This window comes from Sminthopsis crassicaudata, chromosome 2 (assembly GCF_048593235.1).
Source record: "Sminthopsis crassicaudata isolate SCR6 chromosome 2, ASM4859323v1, whole genome shotgun sequence".
Classification (NCBI taxonomy): Eukaryota; Metazoa; Chordata; class Mammalia; order Dasyuromorphia; family Dasyuridae; genus Sminthopsis; species Sminthopsis crassicaudata.
In genome coordinates this window covers 137,781,096-137,808,738 of record NC_133618.1, presented here as the reverse complement: position 1 = coordinate 137,808,738, position 27,643 = coordinate 137,781,096, and the positions used below count along the sequence as shown (strand labels likewise).

General features: G+C 36.0%; 1 protein-coding gene across 1 annotated transcript in view; it reads right to left on the bottom strand.

Annotated features, from left to right (window-relative positions):
* FNTA (farnesyltransferase, CAAX box, subunit alpha) overlaps positions 1-19,967 on the bottom strand; it is a 28,704-nt gene extending 8,737 nt beyond the window's left edge. Inside the window, exons 1-5 of the mRNA XM_074287399.1 lie at positions 19,593-19,967; positions 16,244-16,329; positions 15,287-15,401; positions 14,022-14,126; positions 6,663-6,789 (exon numbers count right to left, since the gene is read on the bottom strand). Of these exons, the coding sequence (XP_074143500.1) occupies positions 6,663-6,789; positions 14,022-14,126; positions 15,287-15,401; positions 16,244-16,329; positions 19,593-19,816 (657 nt within the window). The 5' untranslated portion in view covers positions 19,817-19,967. The remainder of the gene's footprint in view (positions 1-6,662; positions 6,790-14,021; positions 14,127-15,286; positions 15,402-16,243; positions 16,330-19,592) is intronic.
* Between the last annotated feature and the right edge of the window lie 7,676 nt (positions 19,968-27,643).

Below are 27,643 nucleotides of genomic sequence, written 5' to 3'. Positions count from 1 at the left end.
TATTTTGGGAATCAAGCTTTCTTAGAAAACCCCAAAATGATCTAGATTCAAATATGTCAATATTTCAAACAAAAAGAAGCCTATAATACAGATAAAATCAAATTTTCCCTCCTCAATTCGGTGCCCTGCTGAATACCTCTCTAGACTCAGCTTCCTGGTAGGGATAAACTATATCTTAACTTGAACAGACTGCCTTTATCCTTTCTAATTTTCCTTTTCAGCTCATATCTCTATGCTGGGAAGTAGGAATTATATAATAAATGTTTATTTTAAAAGATACTTCACAAATTCACAAATCTGCCAGGATAGGTCAATCATAAATAAGTCATTTACATAATTATTTTGATTTTAGCCAATCTACAAGCATGTACTTATTTATCTTCTACTATGCACTTAACATTATGATAAATATTATGTGAATTAGAATTTACATATAAAACAACCCCTGCTTTCTAAGACCTAGTTTTGTTGATAAGACTAACAATTAGAGAACAATTAAGTACTAATTGCATGTTATGGTCTGTACTTTTATTAAAGTAATAATAACTGAGAAAGACTGAGGGTCAGTCTAAGAACAAGAACAGAAACAACTAGCTTAATTAACAAATTAAAAAACCTACAAATTACTGAGCATCAAAGTAATGTTACCTACTCCTGTATGCATCCTTGTCTAATAAGCTTACTTAGGTTTGATGTACTCAAAGGTGCCAGAGGTCTCCTTATCCTACAATGATGCATTTGTAAAGTGCTCTAGTTTCCTTTACTTGAATAAAAGCTAAAAACCCAAAGTTCAGGAGTCATTCGGGTCAGTCAGCAGTGTTGGCAGATTTGACCAGGTCATAGATAGAGCTCAAATGTACTGTAGCAGGCCTAAATGAAGACAAAGGAGACCAAAGTGGCCCATCTCCTTGCTATAACCTTTGTTTTAAACATCAATAAATTATAATTGGGCAAACTGCTTTTAACTATGAACTGTCTCTTCTCAAATACAAATAAGATCATTATAGGAACAACAGTTTGCTTATATATGAATGGTGTTTTATAGTTTACAAAGCACTTCACAAATTATTTCATTTGATTTTCCAAAAACCAGGTGAGATTGCTCGAACATTCCCATTTTACAGATAAGGAAACTCAAATCCTGAAAGGTTAAGCAAACTTGCACAAAATCACACAGTTAACAAGTGGCAGACAGAAGCAGAACTCAAAACCCATGTCTTCTGGTTCAATGTTTTCTTTCAAATCTAATGAAATATATGTGCAGAGAAGAATTGGGGAGGAGGGTGTTAGCTAGAAGAAGCTTTACACATGAAAAAGGGCATTTGGATTGGATATTGAAAAATGGCTTGGGGGTAGGGGTTGAAAAGGCATAGGAGCTAAGAAAACTAAAATATTAAAGGGAATGAAAGGATAAGTAGGTGGTAGATAGAGCACTAATCTTCAAGTCAGGAGGACCGGAGTTCAAATATGGCCTCAGACACTTATTAGTTGTGTAACCCTGGTCAAGTCACTTAAACTTTAATTGCCTCCAAAAACAGAATAAAACAGAAATAAAGGGAATAGAGAAAAGATGGATCTACTATTTGTATGTGAACTAGGTTGGGGATATATTGAGAAAATAATAGGGAGTTGTGAACTGATCCAACCATTCTGCTGAGCCTAAAGGGCTGTAAACTTTGATCCAGCAGTGCCACTAATGGGTCTATATTCCAAAGAAATCAGAAAAGAGGAAAAAGGACCCACACGTGCAAAAATGTTTGTAGCAGCTCTTTTTATAGTGGCAAAGAATTGGAAGATGAGTGAATGGTTCATCAATTGGAGAATGGCTAAATAAGTTATGGCATAAAAGTAATGGAATATTATTATTCTATAAAAAACGATGGAGATGATTTTTAGAAAAGCTTGGAAAGAATTACATGAATTGATGCTGAGTGAAGCAAGCAGAACCAGAAAAACATTGTACACAGCAGTAAAACTGTGATGATCAGCCATGATAAACTTGGTTCTTCTCAGCAATTGAGTGATCCAAGAGGCAATTACAATGAACTTTGGATGGAAAATGCCATCCACATCCAGAGAGAGTAAGAACTATGGAGACCGAATGTCAAACTATTTTCATGTTTTTTTTTTTTTCTTGTGGATTTTCCCTTTTGTTCTGATTTTTCTCTCCCAAGATGACTCGGTGGATAGTTGGCACAGTGCATAGAGTACCAGCTCTGAAATCAGGAGGATCTGGGTTCAAATGTGACCTCGGACACTTAACACTTCCTAGCTGTGTGACCCCAGGCAAGTCACTTAACCCCAATTGTCTCAACAACAACAAAAAAAGACTCATGGAAATATGTGAAAAATGAATATACATGCATAACCTTTTTAAAAAGCAAAAAGTAATGGGATAAAATGTTTGTTAGGCAAAATGGACTGGATTATGGCCTCAAAAGCCTTAAAATAAAGGAATTTGGATTTCATATGGGTTAATATAGGCTTTCTCCACAGGTTCTTGGACAAGACAGGTGACAAAAGGATGGGAGACTAGTATAATATGTATGGCATATAGGAATGAATGTATTGAAATACAGAAAAATGAATAAGGACAACCAAACAGATGGAACACTATATACTCCATGAGGTAAAGATGTGAACTAGCTTGACAACAGTAGAAGAAACAATCTACAAAATTTCAGAGGTATAAACAATTAGAATGAGACACAGATTGTACACGGAAAATATAGAATTATATGGGAAAATAAGAAAGTTAAGTGATAGTAGCAAACCATACCTATGTAATGTAGTCCCTGAAAACTAGACTAGGCCAAACAAACAAACAAACAAACAAAACAAAACAAAAAAAAAAAAAAAGATTTGATGACTCAGCAAGAAATATTATAACAAAATCAAAACACCGAGGAAAAAAATAAATTCTAATATTTTTTTAAAAGTAACCTAAGGTCAAGAAAAATTAATTTAAGAATCACTGAATTCCTTGAAAACTATTATTTTTACAAAGCTCGTACATTTTAAGAAATCAAATAAAAAATTGCCCAGATCTATTAGTAGGACCAAAAATTAAAGAAGATATAGAAATACACTAATCACTTTTGGAAACAAATGGTAAAATGAAAAATCCCAAAAATGTTAAAGCTAAAACTAACACAACTTGCATGTTAAAGAAAAAAAAAATCTAAAAAGAAACAGTTCAAATATCAAAGTCAATCAGCATCACACAAGACCTGGCAATTTCTATTAAAACAAAGAAAATTTTGCAATGTAGTACTATAAAAGAGAGAAGATAAAAGCTTACAACCAAGAATAATTTATCCTTAAAAAAAGCTGAATATAATCCTACAGGGGAAAAAAAGAGCTCTTAATGGAATAGGACTTTCAAGCATTTCTGATGAAAAGACTAGAGCTGAGTAAGAACATTGACATATAAATACACAAGTCCAGAGGAACTCAAAAAAGTGAATTTATCTGAGCATTTGGAAATAGGTGTATAATCAGATATAGCTAAAATTCTACAGTTAAAGGGGTGGAGAGAGAAAAATTAAGTATCAGTTCAGAAATACAATGTCTTTAAAAGATATTTGATCACTTCAGAAATATAACTTCTTTAAAAGATATTTGAGAAAGTTTAGAAAAACAGGTTGTGAGAGTGAAATGGTTTTATTTTGTGTATCTGAAAAGGGCCAGTAGAAGGAAAAGTAAAAGTTTTTAAATACATTAATGCAGAAATGTGAAAGAGAGGTAAAAGTAAATGAAGTGTGAGAAGATCATACAAATATGGATGGTGGGGAGGAATAGCAGAACTCGGATAAGTTTCACTCTTCTATAAAATTAACAAAGATAGGTTGAATATATACCTGCAGTTTGTTGTAGAAATACATCAAACTCAAAAGGGTTATGTAAGCTTGAGATGATATTGGTGTTAGGTAATGGATAAGAAAGAGGACATTCCAAAGGAAAGAACCACAAAAACAAACTTTTTGATCCTGAAGAGAAAATTTAAAAAAATTTTTACACCATCCCTGAAGTCAGGAGGACCTGAGTTCAAATCTGGCCTCAGAGGCTTACCACTTCCTAGCTGTGTGACCCCAAGCAAGTTACTTAACCTTAATTGCCTCAGCAAAAAAAAAAAAAAAAAAAAATATATATATATATATATATATATATATATATATATATATATATATATATATATATATATATATATATATATATATATATATATATATATATATATATATATATATATATATATATATATATATATATATATATATATGCCAGTCTCCATCAATTTGGAAATGGTTGAACAAACTGTGGTATATAGAGGTGATAGAATATTACTGTACTTTAAGAAATAAACAAAAAAAATTTTTCAAAGAATCCTGGGTAATATGTAACAACACTGAAGAAAAACAACTCTGAAATACTTAAAAATTCTGATCAATAAAGTGACCAATCATGTCTCCCAGGGGGACCTATGATAAATCATGCAACTCATTTCCTGACAGAGACAAGAAACTCAATGTAGAAAAAGACATATCAGATTTGTTTTGTTTGATCATGTTTACTTGTTAAGAGGGTTTTTTTCTTCATCTTTTTGGCTTTTAAACAGGAGAGAAAGAGGCATGTTATGAGTGAAGAAGATAGCAATAAAGATTCAAGAAAGAGGATCATTTTTTTTTCCTTAAAATGCATAGAAGAAAAAAGTTCAAAGCAAAGAGTAGCCAAGCAGGATAATAATTTTTAAGATGTGTTTACGTTTATTACATGTTTCTCAAAAAGCAATATATAAGGAAAAGTTATGGTTCTATTTACCATCCTCTACTAGGTGGTGTACTATAAAAAAATACTTTTTTGGTATTTAAGTTTAGGATAATTTTTTAAAACAAATAAATAAGTAATGTGGGGGAGCCTAAGCAAATACAGAGCATAAGGGAAGAAACCAGTGAAATTAGTCATCAAGCATTTATTAAGTGCCTAAGTTTGAGGCACTGAGCTGTTATGCAAAGAGGGAAGAGGACTGAAAGGAAGCTGTCACAAAGGTTGCAGAAAAACCAGGAAAAGTATAGTTCCTTAAAAGTCAAAGGAAGCAGAATTTTAAAGAGCAAGCAGTTAACAATTCTAAATGCTACTGAAAAGGTTGAAGAAAACAAGGAATGATAAAAAGCTGAATTTTTATTTCTGACTCAATAACTGGGAAAAACAGTAAAATAATAATTTCTAATTACACAGAAGTTCATTTCAAAATAGACTCCATTGGTCATCAGAAAGGGCTAATTTTAGTATAAAGCTAAGTTTTATGTTCCCTTAAATTTATGATAATACCATATAGCTCCTTAGGAAACAAGATGTGCCAAACATCAAAGACTGGTCAAATTATTTCAAACTATGGTTTTCTAGACAATTATATAGGATTTTTAAAAGTTTATACCAATCATGTCTGTGAAATTATTCATTTTTTTCCAAATGATTAACTTGGCATATATTAGATCATATATCAAATTCGAAAACAAAGAGAATGTACTCAGTTCTTACAATTTTGAAACCATTTGACAGTCTCATTGGCTTTGGAATTATCACTTTTGAAAGGTTTAAAGATGATTTTAAGTAGGGCATTGAGCTAAACTGTGTGATTTGGTGAACCCTCTTAAATCCCTTTGAAAAAGGATTATTAAAGTAATAATGGAATAGGAAATTTGGAATTTTAAAAGGAAAACTTTTTACTTTTTATAACAAGTAAAAATAATATTTATGGGAAAAATGTATAAGGTATAACAATTTCATTGTATACTACATTATATAATTTTTTTCTGAGTTTATGTTATTGCTACTGTTTTTTATTTAATATGCAATTTAAACTTAGAAAGAGAAATATTGGTCTACCTGAAAAAAAATAATTATTCTAAATTTATGTTAAAAAACACGTCTAAATGTTTAATTTGCATTATATTTTATGAATTGGCTCTATCTGTAAAAAAAGTTTCCTTCTGTATTGGGGACATCATTAACAGGCAGCCACACATGGAATATTTCACCAATAAAGGATTATACTTTATTGGTCTCATGACCTTTTCTGAATTCTTTTGTCCATGTAAGTGGTTCATGCTATTTTAAGTTCAAATAAATTGTGTAGGTTTTCCCCCCCCCCTAAGGCTGGGGTTAAGTGACTTGCCCAGGGTCACACAGCTAGGAAGTGTTAAGTGTCTGAGATCATATTTGAACTCAGGTCCTCCTGAATTCAAGGCTGGTGCTCTATCCACTGTGCCACCTAGCTGCCCCTGTTTTTTCTCTTAAAAGAGAGTTTCATAGTAAGTTGCTTAGCAACTTTTAGCTATATTATTCACTAACAAATAGACTTAATCAACATATTCAAGTTTTTATTTATAGAACTGTGATAATTTTACAGTTATATTATTTTATTAACAATTTTCCCAAGGAAAATATAAAAGCTGACCAATATTAAAGGTTTTCTTCTTTAGAAAATTTAAATAAGTATTTAAAAAGTCCACTGGGAAATTGTTTAGTGTGCTTTATTAGCACAAAACTTAAATTATAAAATTCACTTTAAGACCAATTCTAAATTTCACATTAAGATAATAACTTTGCCACTCTATAAATATGAGTTGAAATTGTTGTTATAACAGAAAAGACAGTACCTGAATGACCCACTGTCGATGTTGCCAGGCATGGTAATTCTTTGCATCCTGGTTAAGAATATCAGCAATAAAATCAAGCTCCTGGGATGGGTCCTTCAGCCACTCCACTAACACTCGCCTGTGGTGCCTAAAATCCGAAGTAAATGAGATAAGTGTTGTTTAATACTAGGCACAAGTCACAAATTTGATACAACAAGAATTAAAAACCCAGATGCATAAAAAGCAATGTCTTTGGTAGATATCACAGCTCTTGAATTCAAGGAATTGACAATACCCCTAGAGATGAAAACTCCGTCCTGGATAAATACTAATTACAGATGGCACTGAAGAAATATGAGTCAGATAACACAAATGAGAAAAAGATCAATGCAAGAAGCCCCAGGGGAGTTTTTAGATAAGACCTCCAAAGAGGCCATGAATTAATAGAGAATGATTATGGCAATATATCAGCCAGGGAGATCTTCATAAACTTCTTCAGAAGAGTCTCATGATAACTATACAAAGTAAAGCATATAGAGTAGTGGGAACTTTAGTCAAGAACTTTTTCTTTCTGAGATTTGGTCTTTTCAAGCTAAGGTCTTTAATTAGATTCAGTTTGACTGAGGCAAGGCCTAATCAGTGATTAAGGTAAGATAAAAAAAAAAAAAAAGGTAGAAAATGATTTATTTTACCTAGTTAAAAAAAAAAAAAAATCAATTAATTTATTAGGATTTCTGATGGAAACCAGAAACAATTGATATTTACAATCACTCTGAACCAATCCGGACCCAAACAATGACCAAGTGGGGATTAGCCTCAGATGTACTGTTGGTCAATCAAACAATGAAAGCCAAATGATTTGGATTTAAGGTAAGGTCCATAAGAAAGAAATCTAGCCTATATATCCCAAGCTATTTTCAGAGGCTTCTAAGATCAAAATTACCTTCCTTTTGGCCAAGCACATTCTTAAGAATCCCATGTGACAAAAAGATGGGCACTAGATGCTGTTTTCCTGCTACAATAACTGATGAAATGGCCTATTACAGCATAGGGATTATGATCTTTGTTGTTAGAAGGTACAACTGTACTGATGGATTTCTTAGTTAAAAAAAAAAAAAATAAAAAAAAAATTCCAACACTTCCCAGTAATCATCATTACTCATCAAGCTACATAGCAAGCCTCTTGGTCTGATTAGGAATTAAACTGTTCATCTCAAGTGGAAAAGCACCCCAAATAGGACCGTGAGAAATATAATCCTGAATCTTTTGTAGTTAGAAGTTTATTACTAGTTTTTCACTCCCTACTGATATTTTTAACAACCCAGATGTACTGACCTGAAAGATCGAAACCTTGACAACCTGATAAGCTTAAAGAAATACTGCTTGCTGCTGCCTGAGATTGACCCCCTAGAGTGATAACTTTTTTGCCTCCTGTTTAGAATAGAAATTCCTTTATTATGACAAATGTATCAAGAAAAAATTTGATGTCTCTCTTCTTTCTATAAGTATGTGCCCCTGAGATCACTCATTAGCTGACTCTCCTGTTCTGGTGAGGTTCAGTCACTGGCTAGCAATAAACGCTCTTAAATTTTCATTATTTTGGCTGCCCAGTTTTTCTCTCTCCTGGGTACTTCACATTTAAGAATTTGGCAAATATTTTGTTTGTCTTTACAGAATTTGTAATGTAATAGTGGTATTAGACATTGTTGGTGGAGTTGTGAAAGAATCCAGCCATTCTGGAGAGCAATTTGGAACTATGCCCAAAAAGTTATCAAACTGTGCATACCCTTTGACCCAGCATTGCTGTTATTGGGATTATATCCCAAAGAAATACTAAAGATGGGAAAGGGACCTGTATGTGCCAAAATGTTTGTGGCAGTTCTTTTTGTTGTAGCTAGAAACTGGAAGTTGAATGGATGTCCATCAATTGGAGAATGGTTGGGTAAATTGTGGTATATGAAGGTTATGGAATATTATTGCTCTGTAAGAAATGACCAGCAGGAGGAATACAGAGAGGCTTGGAGAGACTTACATCAACTGATGCTGAGTGAAATGAACAGAACCAGAAGATCGCTGTACACTTCAATGCTGTATGAAGAGGTATTCTGATGGAAGTGGATATCTTCAACATAAAGAAGATCCAACTCACTTCCAGTTGATCAATGATGGACAGAAATAACTACACCCAGAGAAGGAACACTGGGAAGTGAATGTAAATTGTTAGCACTACTGTCTATCTACCCAGGTTACTTATACCTTCAGAAGCTAATAATTAATGTGCAACAAGAAAATGGTATTTACACACATATATTGTATCTAGGTTATATTGTAACACATGTAAAATGTATGGGATTACCTGTCATCGGGGTGAGGAGTGGAGGGAGGGAGTGGATAATTTGGAAAAATGAATTAAAAAAAAATTAAATTAAATTAAAAAATAGTGCTATTAGAGATTTATCCATTAAAGAAAACCTGATTAAAAACAAATCCCAATTTTCAGGGCCAATTGTCTAGCACACAGCAAGTAGCATATGAATAAACATGGCTGGCTTTAGGTTGGTCAAACATTATTTCAAGTTTTTTTTTAAATTCTCAATTCAAGTTTATTATTATTTTTATACTACATTTGCTAGAATGTAGTATAAGATTTCATACATAGCAAAGTAGAAGGTTAATAACTTCTCATAGATTTAAAAGATTGTAATTTCTATTTGCTATCACCAAGTCCAGGGAGACTTAGGGATCCTTGAACAGAACTCAACTGCCAATTAAGTGATCACAAGGTCACAGATCTAGAGTAGAATTTTTAGGAATAAGGAAACTGAGATCTACAGAAGTGAAGAAACTTAGTCTAGGTCCCATAGGAAGTAAACTTCAGAGGGAGGAGCTAGAACCTGAAGCTTTAATTCCAGAACCGGTATTCAGAACACCAGTAGTAGCATCTTTTAAACTTAATTAAATTCATTTAAGAATTGCATATGTTTAACTTATATTGGATACTTGCTATCTAGGAGAAGGTGGGAGAAAAATTTGGAACACAAGGTTTTGGAAGGGTGAATGTTGAAAACCTAAATTTTTATAAAAATGCTTTTAAGACCTGTTAAATAATACAAAACAGAAAATCTGCTCTGTAGTCATTTATTCAATGTTGTAAAGGCCTCTACATATCATTTAGTTCCCTTCTTTTACAAATGAGATAAAGTAACACAGTTAGTTGCAATGGCAGGGGAACTTTAGCTTGATATTTATACTCTGAAATGTGAGCTGTCACTCAATTGAAGATAAAAGAAATCTCCAGTCAAATTTATGCCAAAAATACCCAAAGTTTTCTTTATTAAAAATGCTTTTAGATACAAGTAAACAGAAAGCATATATGTAGTAAAGGTGCTTATTTGACATTTTATACAGTAATAAATTTATCAATCCTGCTCACTGTCAAATGATGCTAAGGTCAAATAACCTTAGAACAGTAAAATTCTAAAGTGCTTATTGATGGGTATAAAAAAAAAAATTTGGATGATATACACCGTTCAGAATGTTACCCAGAACACCCTTTATATAAGACTGTCTTGACTAGAGCTGTTTTTGTAATAACACCTACACTCACAACCAAACCCCCTGGCAACAGTTACACCATCAAGAAGTTACAATATTTCAATGGAACCACTCCTATAACATAATAAGCAAATGAATTATTTTCACAAAACCAATTAAGGATACTAAGAAGGATATGTTTATATACTAAATGCTTAAAAATTAGCACAACAGAATACATAATTCTCCAATCATACTATATAAACTTACCGTGTGCATCAAGAGAGATATACACAACATAAATTACACTACATTATATAATAAGAAGGAAAACAAATCTGGAGTAAAACCTAATTAAGCAGAATCATCCTAAGAAAATTTACAGAGGAAATTGGAAATAGTGAAAAATGAAACAAATCTGCCAGTGTTTCCACTATGCCTTATTTTTACTTTCCTAACAATTTATATATCACATGTAGCTTAATACCTTAGTGCCTAACATACTACATAAGGAATTGTGAATAGCACTATAAGTGAAGACAGACACTACACCAGACTAAGGGACATAAGTAAACAAAAATCTATTTCTGTACTGGAAGTGACTGTTTTAAAAGCAAGGAAGGATTAATGTTCAAGGGGAAGTGGGAAAAAAAACCTGAATGATTAAGAGAAAAAAAAGTGGTAGATAGTATTTATATATATATATATAATATATATATATATATATATATATATATATATATATATATATATATATATATATATATATATATATATATATATATATATATATATATATATATATATATATATATATATATATATATATCTATCAAGATAATTCTTGCTGAAAAGACAAAAGAAGAACCAGAAAGGTTTGCACAATTTTAAAAGGAGTTCACAACTTTATTCATTTAATGAGTAGCTCAGTTGTGAAGATATTCAGCCCAAGACCAAAAAGACAAAATCCACAGAAATTGAGTAGCTGTCCATCAGTTAGGGAACAGCTGAGTAAGTTATGGTATATGAATACAATGGAACATTATTGTTCTATAATAAAGGATGAGCAGGCTGATTATAGAAAAAGCCTGGAAAAACTTACATGAATTTCTAAGTGAACAGAATCAAGAGAATATTCTACACAGTAACAGCAAAATTATGTGATGACAATTCTTCCTTTGCAACAACAACAACAAAAATTCGGTTCTGCACACACATGTTGTATGTAGGATATACTATAATATATTTAATATATATGGGAATGCCTGCCATCTAGGGGAGAAGGTGGAGAGAAGGAGAGGAAAATTCGGAACAGAAGGGAGTGCAATGGATAATGTTGTAAAAAATTACCTATGCATATGTACTGTCAAAAAAAGTTATAATTATAAAATTAATTTTTAAAATTAACTAATTAATTAAAAAATTATGTGATGATCAACTGTGATGGATTTCGTTATTAGCAATGTGGTGATTCAAAACAATTCCAATAGATTTGGGATAGAAAATGCCATCTGCATCCAGAGGGAGGACTATAGGGACTCAAATGTGGATCGAAGTAAAGTATTTTCACTTTTGTTTGCTTTTTCTTTCTTGTGTTTTTTTTTTTTCTCTTTTGGTCTAACTTTTCTTATACAATATGACAAATATGGCAATATGTTTTAAAAGATTATACATATTTAACCAACATCAGATTGCTGTTTTTGGAAAGAGGAAGAGAGGGAAAAAGATTTTTGTTACAAATTTTTCTCCCCTTCCCCTCAAAGCAATTAGGTTTAAGTGACTTGCCCAGAGTCACACAGCTAGAAAGTGTTAAGTATCTGATACAGATTTTAACTCAGGTCCTTCTGACTTCAGGGCTGGTGCTCTTTCCACTTTACCACCTAGTTGCTCTGAAACATATAATCTTACAAAATTGAATGTTGAAAACTATCTTGACATATATTTAGAAAAATAAAATACTATTGAGAAAAACAACAACCACAACAAAAAAATCATGAAGTTCAAGAGAAAATTGCTAGAAATTATTCTAGCAATCTATTTAGGAAAATGTATAGAGTTTGTCTAGTTCAAAACAGTGATTTCATTGCTAGAAGAAACTCTCCACCAATATCTATCAGCAACTAGTCTTCAACACCTAGTTTTAGTTACTCTATGTGACCCCTGAGAGGCCACACCTCTTACCCAGGGTCACATGGCTAGTATGGGTCAGAGGCAAAACCTGAACCAAGATCTTCCTTAGTCGCAGTCTACCTATTTATTCACTATCACATAAAGCCTCTCAATTGTGTTTATATTTTATAATAAAGTATTTGACTCAGTATAATAAAATGTAGCCTTAAAAGCTCTCTTCCAATATGTTTCTTATACATATGTTAAAATATCATAAGATTCCTTGAAAGCTGGAACCTCTGAGCTTATATAGCTGACCCTCTATTCACACCAAAGGAGGCATAATATGAGATGTATGCTCACCAAAGATATTCACCTACCATGGAGGATGTGTTGCACAGAATCCAAATGGAAGAGGGATTGCCTAGTTGCTGAGGTCCTCTAGATGTTGCTGTTTATGGATGATATTGTGCTGACTGCACCAAACCCCAGATTACAGGACCTCCTCAATGAAATTCATGAACACTCAAAGAGATTAGCAATCCATTAGGAAAAAACAAGTAGATAAGAATGGCTGTTGCCCATACTAAGACAGAGAGATGCACAGGCAGTCTATTGAGTCAATTCATCAGTAAGTATCTTGGAGAAACACTAAATGAACAAAAAGCTGGGACCAGAATTGAATAGGTAAATAGATTCAAATTTAGTTTAATTAGGAAAATACCTAGGATTTCCATGATCCCAAGAAAGTCCCTAATATAAAAAAATAAGTTTATTTAAATAATTGAATTTTTTATGTGAATGCTACATAGCTGTGAATCATGGAGCACCATGGTTTCCAAAGAACCAAAATTATAGGTGACCTAAAGAGCAATGGAAACAAGAATGTATGCTAGAAATACTGGATTAGGAATCACATTGACCCTACATCCCAATCCTGCCTCTAACATTTAGTGGATTATGTGACCACAGACATGCTAAACCCAAGCCTGAGGGTCCTACTCTTTACAAACTGTTTTACTAATTTTATAGTGCTACATAATATCAACTAATTATCATTACTACTGCATGTAAGAATGGTATAAAATATATCATCCAGGAAATGTTTAATATAAAGTAGTGGGAATCAGTCATGCAATGAGAAAAAGAGAGAGAGACTATTATTCTTTGTAAAATTTACCCATGATTCAGGGTTCATGATTTAGAATTCAACGTCCATTACCTTATAGAAGATTTGTGGGAGGAATAAGAGTAAAAATCACATCTGCAGCCCTCCTGTTAGAGCCTTCACTTGGAGATTCCATTCCATTCACACAGCACATATCTTGGAGGTACACAATTACTTACATAGAGAATTTGCACAGGAAAAGGGAATTAACTACAGCAAGAAAACCTCAGACCTACTCAAAGTATTGAATAACAGGAATACTTCAGATTCATCAAACATCTCACAGCTTATAAAGTGTTTCTTTTCTAACAAACTAACAAGGTATATATATATATATACACACACACACATACATAAAGCCCAAATAATATTTTCCTTACTTTACAAAAGGCCCAATTAAGAGAGATGAAGTGACCTGACCACAGCTATACAATTAAAAATTATCAGGTTTAGAACTTGGACCCAAGTATTTTGATTCCATTTTGATTCTGCCTCTTTAAAAGATGACCTATAGTGCTGAAAAATAATTTTATAATACAAAGAAGAAAGCAAAAATTTGCTTATCTTACCAGACTTGGTAGTTTTTGGGCTGTTCCTCAATGATTGCAGTGATATAATTCATTTCCTCAGTTAGATCCTTTTGCAGAGACTTTAAGAGAACTCTCCTAAAATGCCTACACCAAAAAAAAATCAATCATCAAAAACTTCATTACTCAAAATGTTTTAAATAAACAATAAAAACAAAGTTTTAGATATTAAGATTATTTTAATAATTTTGCTTATGCTCTTTACAGTATGGAAATATATAAAAAATTTATTAGTTTTTCTAGAAATGGTAATATTTTTCAATACCCAGAAGTACTGGGTACACTTAAGTGCAGTATTAACTCCATTCAAAAAAGTTTAAAATATTGATTGTTCAGAGATAAAAGATTTTTTTTTTCTTTTTTTGCTGAAGCAACTGGGGTTAAGTGACTTGCCCAGGGTCACACAGCTAGGTAGTGTTAAATATCTGAGATCAAATTTGAACTCAGGTCCTTCTGACTTCAGGGCTAGTGCTCTATCACACCATACCACTGAGCTACCCTCATAAGATATTTCTTAAGAGTATATCAGGAGAATCCTGGAGGGGAATAGTCAAGGAAGAACATCTCAACATATATAATTTTCTGCTTGTTTAAGATTTCTATATATGTTATTTCAAATTGTTTTGAAGCAGAGAAATAATGTCCGAGGCCATAGAGGAACTATCTCTCTAAGTGAGAAATGTTTTGATATTAAATTAATAATGTTAAATTAAATTGTTGCAGGCAGATATGATACCATATTCCTTCCCTTCCCATCTTTTAAAAGGTATAGCCAAAATATCTTCTCTGTAGGGCCTCATAGATAATACTCTATCTCTTCATCTTCCATCTCTATGCCTTTGAAATAACTATCTCATGTCTGGAATAAATATCCATTTCCCTTCTGGTATCTTAGAATCTCAGACCTTTTCTTAACCCCAAAGCTATTAGTCTCCTCCTCCCTCAATTTAAATTGCTCTTATTTTGTTTGTACTTATTTACTTACACACTAAAAGATTCTCAAACCAAATTTGCCTACATAACAATCAACTTGAGCAGTATATTTTAAGATGTTACATTAGCATTTTTCAATTTTTTTTTCCAAATATGAGAATACATATATGAGCAGCGATTCAGAGCTAGGACCTTAGAAGCCTGAAATCCACTGTCCTACAGATATGGAAATCATGGCCTAAAAAAGATAAGTGATTGTCCAAATACACAGATTGCGGGTTAAAGAATTAAAAATAACATAATTGATTACTTACCACACTGTATAATTAGCTGCATTTAGCTCAATAGCATCTCCAGTTAATTTAAAAGCTCGTTCACTTCTTTCATCACGTTGCAGAACTGCCCGGAAATAATCATAAACATCTCTAACTGGAAACAGAATAGTTAATACAAAAGTATTAAAACATATATACTTTTCATTTAAATTCAGCCCTATATTATAGCATCCACATTATTTATCTACACCCTGTGCAGTATCTTATAAAACACAATCCCAAGCCTAAAGTTTATATAATCACTCTTGTTTAAATACTCACATCATATTTGTTCCATGGACAATATTCTTTTTAGTGGTTAACAAGGTTATATTGGGATTGCAACAGAACAATTGATTCAGATTTCATACAGGGTTCAAATTTGTCTTTGAATAGTGAAATAAGAGTTAGTTAGCTCAGAGTATTAATTGTCCAAATTAGATAAGAAAGGTCAATGGCTTCTGAACATTTAAAAAGGAGAACGGTTATTAAGAAAGTGATTTGAGTATCAAATTAGGTTTAATTTCGCTCTCATTTATATTTACCTGAAATGATATTAACCTGTGTTTAATTAAAAGTATATAAGTATACATTATAAAAGAGTAATGAAATACTAAAGAGTGCAAAAGAAAAATTTAGATCAAATATACTCTTTCACGTATTTAATTGTATAGTAAACAAGAGTAATTTTAACTACAAAGATTATGTTCCCTGACAACCTAACTTTTTTTTTAAACAATGCAAAACAACCCATTTCTTGTATATGATAAATTTACAAACAATAGCAACCATAAAATATACTCCAAAGCAATTAATGCCTATTAATGGCAATTGCTTATTTGTGGCTATTATAAGACAAAAGACTTTCTATGCTAGCTCACAAGTACTATGAAACTACAACTTGCCAATTGAATTGTCTCCATTTATGCAGCAATTACTAGATAAAAATAAACTTACATTTTTCACTATAAATTATCTGGACCACTGGATTTGGTCCATCATTCTGGGGCACCGGTTCTATATCAGCCCATTCTGGTCTGTCCCTGTAAATATATACATTTTTCTTTTCAGTGCTTGAAGACAGACAGATAAGAGAAAGAAAAAGGACTATCGTGTTTATTAGATTAAAGAATGACAAAATATTCTCATAATACATTAGTTCTTATAAGACACCTTAAAATAAGTACTACAAAAATCACATAAAACAAAAAGTTAAATGATTTTGCTGCTACTATCTTAAGCCTTTCCACTATTATCAAATAAAGTTAAGATTCATAATCATCTTCCCTTTCACAAATAAAAACAATTTTTATACAAAAAGTCTTTGAATAAAACAGTAAGTCTTTGCAACAAGTACACAAAGCTTCTAATTTAGAAATCAATCTAAATGCACCAGTCTGAGATTAGAAGTCACCAGATTTCTCTAATTCAAAAGACTCTTGTCTTCAAATTCTGTTCTACTTCAGTCAGCATTTTTCTTTGGAATAACAATTTACTAGGAATTTGACATTTTAAAATCATAGTATCACACAGCCTACTGTATACCGGCTAATATCATCCAAAAAAGATTACTACTATCTTTGGGGGAACAAAATATTCCATAAAAACAAATTTATCTTTATACAGAGTTAAACTGTAACAACAAACTTTTTATGCTGATCCACAATGGTGATGATAGTATAACTTTCTGACATCCTGTCAATCCTGAAATTTTGCCCATTATATGAAAGGACTGATGAGAGGAATAGAATAGAAGAGAATAAAGCACTTACTCAGCACCTACCACGTGCCAGGAGCTGTGCCAAGAACTTTATAAATATTAACTCATTTGAATGGGGAGACAAAAATTAGTTTTAAGTTAGTATGTGTCTGAGACCTAGGGCCTGGAACAAAAGAAAAAAAATGAAAGTTCTTCCAGAAAAATCAGCATTTAGTCTTCCCAGGGCAAAGATTATAGGTTTTGTGGCAGCAGCAAAACACTTAATTTATGCTTATTCTGAAATATTTTCAGTGATTTTTAATTATTCATAACATATATGCAAAAATGCCAAAGCAGAACAGGGATTCTATCAAGTTTGGTGCCTTTTTCTCCTCAGTAAGCTACTTTCAAGTTGAAATTAACTCTGAACCTTCTAATATATTTAGCAGTCTAAGTGTAGAGGAAGGTTATGAATACCATTCCTGTCCTTTGCTGGTCTAGATGGGATTTTTTCCACACTCTTAAGACACTGTAACTGCCCCTTTTCTACCAGCTCTGCTTTTTAGATCATTAAAATACAATTTTCCAAAGAAGATGGGGCAATTTATCCTAATTCTCTTTGGTAGGTGATACTGAATTAGGCAACCTTTCTGAATGAAGTATAGTGGGTGAGGAAATAAGAGTAATACTCAGCCACAAAGAACATACCAGGAACAGCTCATTACATATAAAAGGGATTTGTTGTTTTCTTTGTACAAGGGAACATTCACTAGGAGAAGAATCAACAAAAGGCAACAAAAACTTTTTTTTTTTTAAAGAGTTGTTGGTATTATTCAGTTGTTTCAGTTATTAGTGACCCCATTTGGGATTTTCTTGACTAAGATATTGAAATGGTTTGCCAACTCATTTTACAGATGAGGAAATGAAGGCAAACAGGGTGAAGCGACTTGCCCAGGGTCAGAGCCACAAGTGTCTGAGGATAGATCGGAACTCATGAAGTGAGTCAGACTCCTGGCCCAGTGCTCACCTACCATGCCATCTTGCTGCCTTTTTTTAAGTATGGGAGCTAACCTTATGTTGCTTGGCCCCAGAAGGCAGAAAGGGGTCCAGTCAACATAAGATCCAAAAAGCAGACAGCTGTCAGCTGGACAAAATGAAAAACTTTACTTGCTAATAATCAAAGGTTTTAAAAAGTGGAATGTGTTGCCTCAGGAGGTAGTGAATTCTTAGTCACGGAAGGTCTAGTCCAATATACTGCTGCTCAAGGAATTTGCGATTCTATTCTACAACACCCCCACCCTCATCCCCTTACTACACACAATTTGCCTTTATACACATAGGCCTCATTCTATGATGTGAAAAGCAGTAGGAAAAAGTGGGAAAAAGAAAGAGGCCGATCCAAACTAGCAGAGGACACGAATGGTACGCACAACTTCCATAATGATCAGAACGGTTTTCAACTATAAAGCAGCCTGATTTGGAGGAAAAGGCACCAAACTTGAAGCCAGGAAAAAGAGATAGGGAATCTCCATTCTGCCCTTTGAGAGTCAAAGCAATGTTTCATTTTTACCTCTTGGAGCCTGTTTTTCCTTCTAAGCAAAGCCTAAGCTGGCAGGAAAGGCCTCGTACCTCACAGAATGAAGAGCTGACCTTTCAGATTCAGGCGTCTGAACACAACTTAAGCCACTTCTTGTGAGTGACAGGCATTGGTATAATTCCACAAGATCCCTACACTGATGAAAACACCAATCCAACAAAAACATCAACCACCAAAATGGCACCAATCACAGGGGAAAACGATGGATCCTAAAATTTAAAGTCTTACTACAACCCAGAGTGATAGTGGTGTCTTAGGATCCGACTTACAATCCCACATCTGTCACTCAATTACCTGTAAGACGGGGTAATTCCTTACCCTCTCGGAGACAGTTTTCTATTCTGTAACACAAGGCTAGATGGGCTCTGGGGTGGCTTAACTCAATTCCACAGTCTTACAGTGGATGGTAATTTCCTGTAGGGTGCGAGTTACGAGTCAACAGGGGAGTCTTTAACTCTTCCCCAACTCTAGAGTGACTGTACGAGCACGCTGCAGGGCTGGGCTGCAGGGCCTGACAGCGCAGCAGCCGGGCAGCAGCCCAGGCCGACCGAGCCTGCGGGACTTGGAGCACGCGGGGTGGCTGAGGATGCGGGACGGGGGGAGGGGCGGGCGGTGAGGTTGGGGGATGCGGGCCCGGGAGGACCGGCCGCGGGCGAGATTGGGGGCTGCAAGGAGGGGGCGGAGTGGTAAGGGGCCACGGGCTGGCTGGGGCTGCGGCGTGAAAGGCGGGCGGAGTGGTAGGGGGCTGCAGCGGGGCGATAGGGGGTTGCAGCGGGGCAGGGAGGCAGTGAGTCAGGGGAGCAGCGGTTCCGGGTTTGGACAGGGGATCCGGCAGCGGGACTCGGCCCGAAGCCATAGGGAAGCTGCAGAGAAGATACGCACGGGGTCCGTTCCGAGAGGAGACCCCGAGGGAGCTGCGGGCCCTGGCCTCCAACGCCTCGGAGGGAGGCAGGCCCGAGGCTCCGGGGGGAAGGGGGAGCGGCCTTTTCCCGCCGCCGCGGGGCCACTACCTGTACAGGACGTAGGTAGGCGAGTCGAGGCGCATCAGCCCGTAGTCCTCCGGAAAGGAGTCCCCTTCCTCAGCCTCCGCCGCCGCCGCCGCCGCCGCCGCCACGGCCGCCGCTTCCGCCTCGGTGCTGGGCTTCGGCTTGGGCTGCCCGGGCTGTCCGGGCTCCCCGGCCACCAAGCCCTCAGCGGCCATATCGGCCTCCGCCGCCACCTGGGCGGCCGCCATCTCGCCTGAGTCCGGGTGGCGGCAGCAGCCCTGATCCCGACTTTATCCGCCTCCTTCCCTTCTTCCCCTTCCGGTCGCCTGGCCAACCATAGAGACGCGGGCGAGCCGGCCTCCGTTTGCAGGTCCAAATTCTCACAACCCTCGGGGAAATACCGAGGGAGGGAGGGGGCGGGGCGGAGGCGGAAGGAAGGCGCGAAAGGGTAGCCGTGGCTAATGCGCAAGCGCGGACGTAGTTTGAATTTGCCGACCTTGGGGCTGGCTGGAGCGTCCTTTCCCCGCCCGTCCTGTCTTGTTGGCTGGGTTACTGCCTGCCGTCTCTCTGCCTTTGCTTCTCCGGACCCTCCTGTACCTCCTGGGGTCCCCTTCCTGCCCACCCCTCCATCATAGACATTCCATCTTCCTCCTCTGTGCTTCTCGCCTCATTCCACATCCGAGACCTTCGTTTCCCTCCTACGTTCTCCCAAGACCACACTCGGCCTTCTCGGATTTCTGACTTCCGCTGGCCCCATGGGGGACTTTTTGGGCAAAAATACTTGAGGGCTTCGCCATGTCCTTCTGCTCATTTTACCTCAGGAAACGGAGACATACAGGGATACAGTGGCTTGCCCTGGGGTCCTACAACTATTAAATATCTGAGGTCACATTTCGACTCAGGAAGATGATTGTCTCCTTGGTTACCTTAACCCTCCCCCATGCCTTCCAATACCTCCCCCTAGTCAATCTGAGATTTTATAAGAGCTTTGAAGATGAATATAAAAATACGTTAAAGTGCAATTTGGTAGTTAACATACATCAGTCTTCAACTACAATAATTCACTTCCTTCCCCGACCTTTCTTCACAAAAAAACAGAGGTCTATCGCCAGGCTCATTATCTCAATTCTCTGAATAGAAGATAAGCTTAAGTATTATATTTGTCCGGACTGGCGCTTCTGGGTGTGAAGGCTGCTGTCCCTCTTCCGGGATGTTCTACCTTTGGGATTAACCTGATTCCCCCAAATCTCCCCGGGGCTCCAAGAAGCTGTAACATGCACAGCACTCAGCACTGTGGCAGACCCTCTTTAAAGAAGTGCTACATAGCTTGAGAATAACGGGCAGATCTCAAACCCACTGCTAAGTTAGAGGGATGTTTACCCTAAGCATGTATAGACTTCCCTCAGTGATGAGGTTTGGGGTTGGGTCCTCAAATGATGAGGTTCAGTTCCCTTCAATTCCTGGTCAGGGAGCCAAATGATGAGGTCCAAAGCAGGGCAAGGAGTTGTGGGAACCCCCTTCTAGCGGTGCAGGTCCTTTGTAAATGAATTTACAAACCGGAAAAGTTAAACTGGCAAAGGAGATTTATTATTGGCATTGGGAAGTCAGCCTTTATTAGAAAGACAATTCCTTGATGGCAAGGTCCTGACAGAGGGATAAAAAGATTTTAGCAAAAAAATCCTATCTAACAGAGAAATCCCGTCAGGAAGGTAAAGAGAGCATGGCCCTGGAAGGGAAATAGGAGAGAGATATAAAGAGGGAATAAGGCTGAAAGAGAATGGCTTTCAGTGATCAGAGAGTCCCTCACAGGTAGCTATGCCAAGGGGGGTCCCTTTAAGACTAGTCCTTTCAGATTGATTTATTCCTTTTTGATTCCCAACTCCTCATAGCTGAAGAAGCTAGAACCTTTTGTAATGCCAGAGAAGCTGAGGCAAGATAGAGATTAGAGAGTTTTTAATATTTTATTAATTGGAGAGTTTAATTGACTGGACAGGACTCTCGTCTCAAAGTATCCAGTAATGAATGGGGGAATGATAAACCCTTTTATAGCTTTTCAGACAAAGGAAAGAAGAAGAGTGGGAAAAGTTAGAAGCGCTTGGTTCTGTCAGGATGGGGGGGAAGGTTGTAAATTTTTACTAAAAGCCAGAGTTAGGAAGTTTGAATAACAGAAGTAAAGATGTCAGTGAAGTATCCGAGATAGTCTTATCTTTTGGAATATTTTAGAGGGACAATTCTTGGGGGCAGAAGGAGCTAGGAGCCAGAAAGTCTGATCTGCTCCTCATCTCCCATTGACAATTTATAACCTTAGAGCAAATGGTCCTCAGTCTTAATGAACTAGGGGAGGGTTATGACTTAAGGGACTGAGGCAGAACAGTTAAGGAAACTGAGATAGAGGGAAACTCAGGACAATAAGGGAAACTAGTGCAGGAAACTGAGGTGGAACAGCAGCTCAAGGAGACTGTGGCATAACACTTTGATTCACAAATCCTGGTCAAAAGCACCCTTTTGAATTCCAATAGGAGATATCCAGGCTCTCCCAGCCCCCATAGGATCTAAGCCAACTTGGGCTGTCCTAGTCCCCATTCTAATGATCTGCTCAGGTTTCCCAACCCTTACCTAGCAAATTGCAGCCCTTTCTGGGTCATCGAGGAGCCAACTTGGGATTCCACCCAGGAGCCCTTTAGTTAATCTCTCAATAAAAGAGCCAAGCTGGAGTCTTTTCTTTGTAGAGGGTCCAAACTTGCCAGCACTATGCCTGACACCAAGGACTCTCTGCCCACTGGAACACTGTTTCCCTCATCTCTTTACTTAACACTCTTTTCTAACTAGACTTTAACTTTACTTAAAAACCTCATGATAAGCCTCTTTTATCAATCTAGGTTTTGGGGTCTGTAAATTCCTTTACAGGGGACTCTTGCGCTGTTACCAGAACTCATTTAACTCTCAATCCTTGCCCCGAATCCAAAGGGATTGCAGGGGAGCTCTACTTGACTCTCTGTACCCCGAACCTGTCACTAGACCTCAATTAACCCTAATTTCATTTAGGTACCCCAAATCTAGTTCTCATCATCTTGCCTGGCATGATTCCTGCTTTGAGATCCTCTACTGCCAAAGATTGAGCTCAGCTGCCCCCTTTTATAATTGAAACCTTGACTAGAAACTGGGGTAGATCTTGGTGGGAGCTGGGAGATATTTATGCTGGAATCAGACCTAAATCTTTCAATAGAAGTTTCAATTGAATGAGATTACTACCCCAGGCCTAGATTTCTGGTCCATTGGGACAATTTATTGGGAGTAGTCCTGAGCTAATTTTCAATTCAGTAGAGGTATATAGAAATCTTGATGAAACTGAAGATGAAGCTGAAACTAAGAGTGGTCCTGGACTCAACTAGTCCCACCCAGATAACAGAATGAAAACACTTTATCTTGATTCCCTGGGTCGGTCTCTCAGGGGAGAGTTTAGCGTTTTCCCCCAAAGTCAGAGAGTTAGTTTTGGGTCTCCCCTCATCATCTTGATGAGGAGTAAATTGTGGTCTAAACAAAGATGGGTCAGTTCCTTTTCTCTCTCTCTTTCCTTCCCCAAAGTAACCAAGGGTGGGTTTGGCAGCAAAGGAATTTGCTACTTAATTCTGTATGGAAACATAGTCTTTATTGATTAGAATGGAAACACCTGAGAGCCGGTGGGCAAACTGGCTGCATGGTACAAGGCCCATTTTTGCAAAAGTAGATTTTTGAGTTCTCTCTTTTATATCAGAGCACAATCATTCAGCCTGAGAGTGATGAAATAAGATAAGGATTCTCTTGTTATCTTTTGAGTAGAGACAGAAGTTTCTTCCAGGAATTTCCTGATGCCATTTGGTCTGAGTAGATTAGAATGGGGGCTGTAAAACCCTGGCCAGCTCAGATAGCCCAAACTAGTTTGACCAAATCTTGTATCAAAGGTCCAAGTCCCAAAGGAAGTTGGAGATCAAAGAATATCAAGGGGCTACCACCCTCAACAATCTCATAAATGGGTAAATGAAAGCTTTATTTTTTTACTTAATAGTATTTTATTTTTTTTTTCCAATTACGTATATAGTTTTCAACATTCATATTTGTAAGATTTTAAATTCCAGATTTTCCCCCCTACCCCTCCACAACACATTAAGCAATCCAATATAACTGTAGGACACTAGTGACCACAAAAACAATCAGAGACTCATTAAAAAAAAAAAAAAAGCAAAAAGATGAGATGAGATTTTTCAAGACAATTGTGAAAATCCAGTAAGGCTTCATCTACTTCAGAGTTTGAGTAGGCCTGAAGGACTTTGAGTATTGATCCAAGGGTATACTTAAGTCCCCTTCCTGCTATAAGCCCATGACATCATTTTCTCCCTATTTCAATTAAATATGGGCAACTATGTACTTATTGGTCAAGTTCAATTTCTTGAGTAGTTCACCGTTTAGAATGTAAGACCCTCAGCCAATGAGGATTGACGGTTAGTGGTGGGAGGGGGTATCTGTAATAGGGATTAAAGTGTTAACTCTGGCCCCAGGAGATGCTTCCTCCCTTTGATCCTCTGATCGATGAGAGGGACACCCTTCTTGGGAGAACTATAATAAACTTTGCTTTAATCCTAGAGATCTCTCCAGCTTTTTTTTTTTTTTTTTTTTTTTAATTAAATGGTGACCCCTCACCATTTCTGAGCGACACATTATGATCTCCCAAGAAAGGTCATCTCCCATCTGACCAAATATTTGTCAGTAAAGAAGTGCAAAGCATAAACTGCAAAACACAAGATTAAACAGAACAGAAGCTCCCCTCAACCTTGACCTTTTCTCCCATTGTTTGGGAGAATCCAAGCTTACATCCTAAACCTGAAAATCTATCCTAGAAACAAAAGAATAACAATAAATTCAATTTAGATCTCACTAAAGAACTGCTATACAAGCTGATATCATCTGATGAGAGAATTCAAAACCATCAGTTTTTTGTTTGTTTTTTATTTTTCTTTCTTTTTTTTCTTTTTTCTTTTTTTTATTTATTAAAACTTTTTATTTTCAAAAAATATGCATGCATTATTTTTTAACATTGACAGTTGCATAGCCTTGTGTTCCAAATTTTCCCCTCCTCACCCCACCCTCTCTCCTAGATAGTAAGCAATCCAATATATGCTATACAATATTCAATATATGTAAACATATTTATACAATTATCTTTTTTTTTATAATATTTTCCCTTGTATTCATTTTTCCTAATTATCCCCTCCCTCCCTCCACTCCTCACCCCGATGACAGGTAATCCCATACATTTTACATGTGTTACAATATAACCTAGATACAATATATGTGTGTAAATACCATTTTCTTGTTGCACATTAAGTATTAGCTTCTGAAGGTATAAGTAACCTGGGTAGATAGACAGTAGTGCTAACAATTTACATTCACTTCCCAGTGTTCCTTCTCTGGGTGTAGTTGTTTCTGTCCATCATTGATCAACTGGAAGTGAGTTGGATCTTCTTTATGTTGAAGATATCCACTTCCATCAGAATACCTCTTCATACAACACTGAAGTGTACAGAGATCTTCTGGTTCTGTTCATTTCACTCAGCATCAGTTGATGTAAGTCTCTCCAAGCCTCTCTGTATTCCTCCTGCTGGTCATTTCTTACAGAGCAATAATATTCCATAACCTTCATATACCATAATTTACCCAACCATTCTCCAATTGATGGACATCCATTCAACTTCCAGTTTCTAGCTACAACAAAAAGAGCTGCCACAAACATTTTGGCACATACAGGTCCCTTTCCCTTCTTTAGTATTTCTTTGGGATATAAGCCCAATAGCAGCAATGCTGGGTCAAAGGGTATGCACAGTTTGATAACTTTTTGGGCATAGTTCCAAATTGCTCTCCAGAATGGCTGGATTTTTTCACAACTCCACCAACAATGTATCAGTGTCCCAGTTTTCTCACATCCCCTCCAACATTCATCATTATTTGTTCCTGTCATCTTAGCTAATCTGACAGGTGTGTAGTGGTATCTCAGAGTTGTCTTAATTTGCATTTCTCTGATCAGTAGTGATTTGGAACACTCTTTCATATGAGTGGATATAGTTTCAATTTCATCATCTGAGAATTGCCTGTTCATATGCTTTGACCATTTATCAGTTGGAGAATGAAAACCATCAGTTTTGAAAAGTACTTAAATGCTAATTAAGAAGTGGTGGGAAACCTAAGGTGAGAGCTCATTCAAGACAATCAATCCCCTGCGGTTTTTTAGCTGTAGCTCAACTTACTATAAAGTCTCTTGTTATAATTAGGTCATATTTCTATGAGCAGGTCTTCACTCAGTTCATACTATACAGATTATATATGTACAGTCACATTGAGCATATTTCCACATGAGTTATGTTGTGAAAGAAGAGGTAGAGAAAACAATGAATGGAAAAACAATGAGAAAGAAAAAGATAAAAAAGAAATGAAAATAGTGTTTCCAACTCCATAGTTCTTTCTCTGGATGTGGTCAACATTTCCCAAAATTTTCTTGAATCATTGCATTGCTCAGAAGAGCTAAGTCTGTTATAGTTGATCATTATACAAGATTGCTGTTTCTGTGTATGAGAACAATTTCTTCTTAAAATTTTTTTTGATATTTTTTAACATAATTACATCCAAGAAAAGTCTCTTCTAACAATAAGTAGTACATCTACCCCGTCTTAAAATGAATGCAAATTTAGACATGTGAATAAAGTGACCAAAATATCCATATGCTTTGATTCAAAGATTCTATTGCTAAGCCAAAATTCCAAAGATGTTATCAATAAGAAGAAAGTCTCTATATACAACAAAAGAGGATCTGTGGATTTCTTGGGGCTTTGTTAAACATCAAAGATGACAAAGTCATCCACTATATCCTGGGTCAATACCAGGCTTATTGCCTTTTATCTTACCAATGGACTTCAATATCTAAGGAAGGAGTGAGACTGATACCTTTCCACAATTCTGCTTCATTTAAATCCAATTCATTAGAAAGTCATTACCTATTGATCCTCTTTGAAAACAAGGGATGAACAATAATGAGAAGAGACCTCATACTACCCCTTGGTAGAGGGGAGAGATCATAAGTATTACATATTACATATAATTTTGTTATATTGGCCAATTATGACGATTCCCTGCCTCTTTTTGTTTTTTTAAAAAAATTTTGTTTGCTATGTGGGTTGTCCAGGAGGAGGGGAAAGAAAATAGTGGAAACTATGGTTATGCAAAAAACAAAAGATCAAAAAAACCATAACATTTTGAGAAGTGGATGTGACATTCTACATCTCTAGTATCCTGTTTGTATTTTAAGGAATTTCTTTTTAAAAAAATTGATAGAAATCTATTTTTTTCACTCTCATTCCCCCACCCATTGAAAAAAAGAAAAGAAATCAATTCCTCATAACAAATAAGCATAGTTGAACAAATTTCTTTTTTGGCTGTATATGTAAACATATATCTTATTTTAAACTCTATCACCTTTCAGGAGGTAAATATTATCTTTCTTCTCTGTTCATTATAGCTAGTCATTATATTGATCATAGTTATATCAAAGGTTTTTTGTTCTTGTTTTTGTCCTGTTATATTTAAATTATTCTATTAGTTCTGCATATTTCATTCTGTATGAATTTGTATATTTCCATTTATTTTTTAAATGATCTATTTACTCACTTTTTATAATAAAATAGTATTATGTCACATTCATATACCACTGTTGAGGTTGGGAAGGGGTCCCCAAAAATTTGGAGTCATAGACCAACCTGCAAGGTATCTCAAAAGAATTTGCAGGCTTGAACCCATTTCCTAGTGAAGGGGCAAAATTTTATTGTAATTGTTATGCCATTATGAGCTGACTAAGCTCTAGAAGAAATTATCAAAATCCTAAGAGAGAGGAGACTCCTTTATCCAGCTTTCTCAAAATGATATGATAATTCTAGGGGCCAGAAGAGGAATTTCCAGAATTTGGTTATAACTGACCAATAGATTATCTATCTGATAGTTAGCAATGAACTGATAAGTGGCTCTAGAATTTGATTCTTACTGACCACATTATC